Source organism: Calidris pugnax, unplaced genomic scaffold (assembly GCF_001431845.1).
Source record: "Calidris pugnax isolate Ruff unplaced genomic scaffold, ASM143184v1 scaffold199, whole genome shotgun sequence".
Lineage (NCBI taxonomy): Eukaryota > Metazoa > Chordata > Aves > Charadriiformes > Scolopacidae > Calidris > Calidris pugnax.
The window spans coordinates 10,865-19,106 of NW_015090970.1; the positions used below are offsets into that span (position 1 = coordinate 10,865).

Genomic DNA, 8,242 nt, shown 5'->3' on the forward strand with positions numbered 1-8,242 from the left:
AACTTTGTAGAGTTGGGTTGATGGTTGGACTCGATAATCCCAAGGGTCTTTTCCAACCTAGATGATTCTGTGATTCTAAGGGCCATTTTATGGCCTGGGTTTCCCAGCCCTGGCTGGACAAACCTGGGAAATGAGTCCCTTCAACTGCCTTTGGTCTGGTTCCCTCCAAGCAACTGGTTAAATGGGGAGAAAAGCCAGAGACCAGCAACACCAGCGCCCAAAATGCTGGTATCAGGAGCTCAGGGCTCAGGTCAGGGCACACAGGGGACACACCTCCACATCCAACAGCAATCCTGGGCCCTGCAGGTACCCAGAGATCCCCAAGGAGCCACACAGCAGAGAAAGACACATTTGGGAAGAGCCTGGAAAACAGAGTGTGTAAAAACCCCAGTCCACAGCACCCTCAGACTGCCAAAAAACCAGGGAACACCCCCAAAATGAGCAAAAGAAGTTCACTCTGCAGCCTCCAACCTCCCGGTGACATCTCAGCTCTTCCCAACCAAGCAAGCACCAAAGGTCACAGCCCTCACTGGGAACTGGTCGGAGAGGGCAGGAGTCACGGAGCAAACTCAGGCGAGAGCACGATGCTTTATGTCTTTATTTATGTTGTATTTACACAGGAAAGGAATCCCACGTTCCCCCACTGTTATTACTCCAGATAAGAAAAAAAATCGCTTCTGTAGGTAGAAAACAGTCCCGCAGTCGTACTGAGACATCAAAGTGTTTGCTTGGGTTGATTCCTGGGTTGTGTCAGAATAAGCAGCTCTGCCTTCCCCGCGCCAGGTTATCCCAACCCTCCCTCTGCACTCAGGCAGGGCCAGAACATCCTCCCCAGAGAAGCCAGCGACGGTCACCAGTGGCCACATTCAACAAGGAGTCAGGTATTTTTGGCCAACTCTATCCCTTCCTTCACCCTCCCACCCAATTTAATTCTTTCCTCCCGTCACGCTCGCAGAGAGAGAAATCCCCTCTCCCCCTCCAGAGACTACAGAGTTAACGACCTTCCTTTTAGCAAAAAAAAAGGGTGTTTAAATCCAGCCACTTATCTTTCTGCACTGCTCTTCCTCGCCAGGGAGATAAGGAGCCCCCCATTCAAGGGGAGCTTTACCATATTCAGCAGATCAACCCAGCAGAAAGCGGGCGACAGATGGGGAGTCTCGGAGGAGGTTTCCAGCTGCAAAGCACGTTGTTACTCTGACACAAGACAGAATGCATCTGTCTTAACACCTCCAAAAACCCCGCTCGCCTTGGACCCTTAGCACACTTCAGTACGGAAAACATAAAAGGTTTGGCCAACCCCCCCCCCCAAAAAACCCCCCACCCCCCGCAGTTAACAAGTAATCCTCTTTATCCGCCGCGCTCTTCTGGCCAAATCGCCCTGCCCAGAGCCAGCCTCGGGGGTCACAGCTCATCACGGGGTGTTTTTGCTACAATCATGAGTTTGGAGAGTTCAAAACGGAACTTGCCTTCCCTGTGAGACACTGGAAAGAGAGAAAACAAGCACAGGATAAACAGATGGTTAAGGCACGAACAAAACAGCCCTGCTGGTTCCTTTCCAGGATCATAAAAGCCAGCAAGTCGGGCATTGCACTTCCTTCTTCTGCACACAACAAGCATATTGCAATAAACCCCTTCTTCCCCCGTGCTAATTTAACATTTACACTGGAACCGGACCTGAAAATTCCTGCTGCCAGCTCTGGATCAAGAGCACTACACCCCCGAGTCCGTAACGAGCCCTGTCCTTATATACATTGTCATCCATCTGCATTAAGCTTTAATGCTGGTCTCCTGGTGGACAGCCAGGTTCATCCCCCACTCCAGTCCCTTTCTCACACAGTTCTCTCCATCACAGACCTGTTGTTTCGGTGATTTCAAATTCTTCCTGTTTTAAGGGGATGTCACTTTGTCCACCCACTGCGGCTTGAGACTGAAAAGGGGAAGGAAGAAAGTTTAAGCAGTCGAGGCAATGCAAGAAGCTACTGTATTTAAAACAAACAACAGCACACTCTGAAGAAGAACGAGCTTGTATTTCAATAACGTGGAGTGAAATAATTAAATCCACACAGGAAATCCAAAGGAAAATCTCTGGCTATTTTTCCATTTCCTATTAAACCACAAACTTGTGTCACTCGGGTGGCTGGAAGCCTCAACGCTGAAGATTGGGCAATGGAAGAATGAACCAGACAAAACCACCAGCAAAGGTTTAATTTACTTTGTCACGTGCAGTTTGTGGAGACAAACCACGGCTCCCCTCGCACAGGGCACCCTGGCACCGTGGTGGTTTTTGGAGTCACTGACGCTGGCAAAACCAGCAGCAGCCCCATGGCACTGAGGGAGAAGAGATAAACTGGTGCAGGAGAACCTACCTGCAGCCACTCTCCTGCCTGCCACCACTCTCTAATTAGGGACGTGATGGAGTAGGTTTTATTGCACAGATGTCTAATAAATGTTTTCCATGTCCAATTCATGTGTTACAGCAGCCTCCCACACACCAACAAGTAATCCTCTTTATCCGCCGCGCTCTTCTGGCCAAATCGCCCTGCCCAGAGCCAGCCTCGGGGGTCACAGCTCATCACGGGGTGTTTTTGCTACAATCATGAGTTTGGAGAGTTCGAAACGGAACTTGCCTTCCCTGTGAGACACTGGAAAGAGAGAAAACAAGCACAGGATAAACAGATGGTAAAGCACGAACAAAACAGCCCTGCTGGTTCCTTTCCAGGATCATAAAAGCCAGCAAGTCGGGCATTGCACTTCCTTCTTCTGCACACAACAAGCATATTGCAATAAACCCCTTCTTCCCCCGTGCTAATTTAACATTTACACTGGAACCGGACCTGAAAATTCCTGCTGCCAGCTCTGGATCAAGAGCACTACACCCCCGAGTCCGTAACGAGCCCTGTCCTTATATACATTGTCATCCATCTGCATTAAGCTTTAATGCTGGTCTCCTGGTGGACAGCCAGGTTCATCCCCCACTCCAGTCCCTTTCTCACACAGTTCTCTCCATCACAGACCTGTTGTTTCGGTGATTTCAAATTCTTCCTGTTTTAAGGGGATGTCACTTTGTCCACCCACTGCGGCTTGAGACTGAAAAGGGGAAGGAAGAAAGTTTAAGCAGTCGAGGCAATGCAAGAAGCTACTGTATTTAAAACAAACAACAGCACACTCTGAAGAAGAACGAGCTTGTATTTCTATAAAGTGGAGTGAAATAATTAAATCCACACAGGAAATCCGAAGGAAAATCTCTGGCTATTTTTCCATTTCCTATTAAACCACAAACTTGTGTCACTCGGGTGGCTGGAAGCCTCACCGCTGAAGATTGGGCAATGGAAGAATGAACCAGACAAAACCACCAGCAAAGGTTTTATTTACTTTGTCACGTGCAGTTTGTTGAGACAAACCAAGGCTCCCCTCGCACAGGGCACCCTGGCACCGTGGTGGTTTTTGGAGTCACTGACGCTGGCAAAACCAGCAGCAGCCCCATGGCACTGAGGGAGAAGAGATAAACTGGTGCAGGAGAACCTACCTGCAGCCACTCTCCTGCCTGCCACCACTCTCTAATTAGGGACGTGATGGAGTAGCTTTTATTGCACAGATGTCTAATAAATGTTTTCCATGTCCAATTCATGTGTTACAGCAGCCTCCCACACACCTGCTTCCAAGGGATCAGCTGGGACTTACGTAAGCCATGGCGTACTCTATCTTGGCTCCTTTCACTTCGGCTTTAAACTGGGTAAAGAAGAGATAAGACTTCCCTTGGGGCCTGAAAGAAGAAAGCAGAGGGACGTGATGGAGTAGGTTTTATTGCACAGATGTCTAATAAATGTTTTCCATGTCCAATTCATGTGTTACAGCAGCCTCCCACACACCTGCTTCCAAGGGATCAGCTGGGACTTACGTAAGCCATGGCGTACTCTATCTTGGCTCCTTTCACTTCGGCTTTAAACTGGGTAAAGAAGAGATAAGACTTCCCTTGGGGCCTGAAAGAAGAAAGCAGAGTCAGTGACATCGGCAGAGAGGGTGGAGGTGACGCTGGGAGGGCTGGAGCCCCTCTGCTGGGAGGGGGGGCTGAGAGAGTTGGCAGAGAGGGTGGAGGTGATGCTGGGAGGGCTGGAGCCCCTCTGCTGGGAGGGGGGGCTGAGAGAGTTGGGGGGGTTCAGCCTGGAGAAGAGAAGGCTGGAGACCAAGCCTTCAAGGAGGAGACCTTGGAGCCCCTTCCAGTCCCTCAAGGGCTCCAGGAAAGCTGGGGAGGGACTCTGGATCAAGGAGGGGAGCCCTAGGACAAGGGGGAAGGGTTTGACCCTGAAAGAGGGGAGATGGAGCTGAGATGTGGGGAAGAAGTTCTTTGCTGTGAGGGTGGTGAGAGCCTGGCCCAGGTTGCCCAGAGAAGCTGTGGCTGCCCCATCCCTGGAGGGGTTCAAGGCCAGGTTGGAGGGGGCTTGGAGCAACCTGGGCTGGTGGGAGGTGTCCCTGCCCAGGGCCGGGGGTGGCACTTGATGATCTTTAAGGTCCCTTCCAACTTGAACCACTCTATGATTCTATGAGGTGAAGATGAGCTCAGGATTCATGGCTCCCTCCTGCCACAGCCACCTCTGGCTCTCTCGTAGCTCCATCTGGCGAGGAGGGGGGAGAGGGGGGACATGGCATTTATCAACCACCATCTGGCTAAAGAGCCCCCCTCAGAGTCACAGCACCTCTTGGGAGAGGAAACTCCCCCAGTGCTGCCCCGCAGCGAGGCAAACCCAATAGGGAGGCAGGGACCCTGGCCCAGGTCCCACCTGCCTTGTTGCTGCTTTTGCCTCAGAGAGTTCAGGGTTAAAGAACACACCTCCAGATGGAGCAGGAGAAGAGCTGGTTGTCTTCGTTAACTCCGATGTTCATCTGCCATTGCTGCGGAGGGAAAAGGTCCAAAGAGTTAATGTGGGTAAGAGCCTTGCACTTCCCGCTCGCCCCCGAGGCCAGTCACCTCCTCTCCCAGCTGCAGGCCAGAATTTCAACTCTAAAATAACACAACATAACTCCACAACACTCGCTGATGGCCCCTTTTACTTTGTGTTGCACAAAGCTGAAGGCCTGGTTGCCCTCTCCTCTCCCTCTCCCCTCCTCTCCCCTCCACAATTTCATTAGTACAGTCACAGAAAATACTTGAAGTCTCATTTCCCTCACTCTAACGAACAGGACTCACAGATAATAAAGTACAAACCGTGTGTCTGCACAGCACTTACTGCAGCAGCAATGTGTGATGTAAAAACCTTCAAGTCTCCTGAAGAGCACAGGAGATGCTCCTTCGAGGCCTTTCCTACCAACTGGGGTATGAAAATGTCACTCCCTGTTCTCCAGAGACATCCAGCCCAGAGATCCCTTAAGCCTTACAAATGTCACGGCCTCACGAACCACAGCATGGTTGCAACACACGGAGGACGCTTCCATTGAGGGAGCAAATCCAACAAGTTGCTTTTGCAAACAGGCCAAACCACCCTTCCTGGCAGCTCCCTGTCCCTGGAATCAGCTCCTCGCAAACAAAATCCTCCTGAACAGCTTCTCACTGGGGAACTGCACAGACCGAGCGTAAGGGACACGCTCGAAGGTTTGCCCAACTCACCTCGTTCGTCCCTCCCTGAGCTGAGTATGTGAAGGTGCAGGTGTAATCCCCCTGGGAGAAGAGAAGAAGGTGGTGATGAGCAGCCTCGCTCAAGCAGGACCTTCTCTTTGTTCACCATCAGCCACTTCTTGGTGATGATGGGAGATGTGGGGACACCTGAGAGAATGACCGGGGCCACGGCAGGGTGCAGCCCCCGGTGGTCTCACCCTGGGGGTGCCCGAGGAGGAGCACACACCATGTCCATGTCCAGACTTCATCGGGAGGGACACAGCCAGGGACCACGGGGACCAGGGACCATGCAGCCCTCATCCCTCATGGGGTGTCAGCAAGACCCCGTGGTGCTGGGCCCCAGGGCCCCCTGGTTGCCCTTTTCAAAGGGCCCCCTCCCCTTGGTACGTCTCCTTCCCATGGGGACCCTCTTTCTTTGAGATCTCCTTCCTCCTGGCATGTTCCCCCCTCTCCTTAGGGTACCTCCTCCCACTGGAAACCCATCTTGGGGACCCCTTTCTCCTTGGGGGCCATTCTCCATGGCAAAACTCCCTCCTTGGTGACCTCCTTGCCACAGAGACTGTCCCACCTTGGGGACCTCCTTCAGCAGGATACCCCCTCCCTCCTCCTTGGGACCCTCCTGCCTTTGGAGAACCCCCCATAAGGAACTCCTTCTCCTTAGGGACCCCCTTCTCCTTGGGACCCTCCTCCCACCTTGGGGACCCCTGTCTTCCCTGGGACTCTTCTGCCTTTGGAGAGCCCCCCTTGGGGACCCCTTCTCCTTGGGAACCCGCTTCTCCTTGGATGCTCCCTTCTTCTTGGGGACCCCCTCCCCCCTTGGGGACCCCCTCCTTCCTCCCTAGGACCCTGCCTTTGGAGAACCCCCGCTTAGGGACCCCCTTTTCCTTACAGATCACCTTCTCCTTGGAGAATCCCTTCTCTTTGGGGACCTCCCCCCTCCCTAAGACCCTGCTGTCTTTGGAGATTCCCCCCACCCTTTGGGAACACCCTTCTCCTGGGGGTTGCTTATCTCCTTGGATTCTCCCTTCTCCTGGGGCCCCTATCCCTCCTTAGGGACCCCTCTCCTCCCTGGGACCCTTCTGCCTTTGGGACCCCCCTTGGGGACCCATTCTCCTTGGATGCTCCCTTCTTCTTGGGGACCTTTCTTCCTCCCTAGGACCTGCCTTTGAAGATCCCCCCCTTAGGAAACCCCTTTTCCTTGCAGATCACCTTCTTCTTGGGGACCTCCCCCTTCCCTAAGACCCTGCTGTCTTGGAGATTCCCTCCCACTCTTTGGGAACTCTCCCTCCTTGAGGACCTCCCTCCTCCTTGGGACCCCCCTGCCTTTGGAGAACCCCGCTTGGGGACCCATTCTCCTTGGGAACCCCCTTCTCTTTGGATGCTCCCTTCTCTTTGGGGACTCCCCCCTTAGGGACCCCCTTTTCCCTGCAGATCACCTTCTCCTTGGGGACTCCCTTACTTTGGGAACCCCCCCTCCCTAAGACGCTGCTTCCTTTGGAGATTCCCCCCCAACCCTTTGGGGACCCCCTTCTCCTCAGGGTTCCTCTTCTCCTCGAGGGCCCCCCTCCCTCCTTGGGGACCCTCCTTCTCCCTGGGACCCTTCTGCCTTTGGGACCCCCCCTTGGGGACCCCCTGCCCCCGTCAGAGGCCGGCTCCCCCCGCCCCTAGCAACCGGCCCCCTAGCAACCAGCCCGGATCTCCCCCAACCCTTCCCGGACCCAGCTCGTCCCGCCTCCCCCTCGCTAGCAGCCAATCCCCGAGGGGGGATGCGGGAGCGACGTGCGGCTCAGCCAATCAGAGCGAGGCGCGTAGCCTCCCCTCACCCTCCCTCTCCTCCGGTCTCTCCCTCCCCGTCCCTCACCAGGCTCCGGGAGAAGGAGTGAACCTCCCCGCCGGGCCGCACGTCGAAGTCGGCCGTGCTCGGTTCCTCCGCGGCCCGGCCCGCCAGGCACAGAAGGGCGGCGGGCACCAGGGCTGCCCACAGCCGCCGGGCGCTCCTCCCGCTGGGCGCCGCCATCTTGGAAAGGAAGCCCCGGCTACGGCGGGCGGGAGGGGTCAAGGCGGGCTGCGACCGCCGGAGGGGGCGCCCCGGCCGCCATCTTAGGTGTGGGCAGGGAGCCCGGGCGGGTTCACCCTTATGGAGGCCGACGTGGGGCTGTGGGTGGCACACGGGGGGCAATGGGGACAAGGAGCCAGCGGGATATGGGGCAAGGGGACACGGAGACAGCAGCGTCCCCCCAGACAGTTGCGACCGCCGGAGGGGGCGCCCCGGCCGCCATCTTAGGTGTGGGCAGGGAGCCCGGGCGGGTTCACCCTTGGGGGGGCCGAGGTGGGGCTATGGGTGGCACATGGGGGCAATGGGGACAAGGAGCCAGCGGGATGTGGGGCAAAGAGACACGGAGACAGCAGCTTCCCCCCAGGCAGTGCCCACAGGGCCATGCTCCGCTGTGTAGTTGCCCTCACGGGGGACGTGGGGTGGCTGGGGAGTGGTGGACATTTTGGGGAGCCCACGCTGCCACCAGGCCACCACAGGCCGTGCCCCACATCCCCGCACCCCCTCACAGCCCTTGCCCCCCTCCAGGCTGGTGGGCTGTGGGTGGCACTAAACCCCCCAGGTTATTCACAGAATCA

The 8,242-nt window shown here is 55.4% G+C and overlaps 1 protein-coding gene across 1 annotated transcript; it reads right to left on the reverse strand.

Annotated features, from left to right (window-relative positions):
• Window positions 1–580: 580 nt before the first annotated feature.
• Window positions 581–7,642, reverse strand: MYDGF (myeloid-derived growth factor). Its single transcript, XM_014952793.1, has 7 exons — window positions 7,473–7,642; window positions 5,603–5,653; window positions 4,829–4,890; window positions 3,899–3,980; window positions 3,015–3,087; window positions 2,505–2,642; window positions 581–1,343 (listed from the first exon to the last, which is right to left on the reverse strand). The coding sequence occupies exons 1-6, from the start codon at window positions 7,626–7,628 to the stop codon at window positions 2,563–2,565; spliced, it is 504 nt and encodes a 167-aa protein (XP_014808279.1). The 5' UTR covers window positions 7,629–7,642; the 3' UTR covers window positions 581–1,343; window positions 2,505–2,562.
• Window positions 7,643–8,242: the final 600 nt, after the last annotated feature.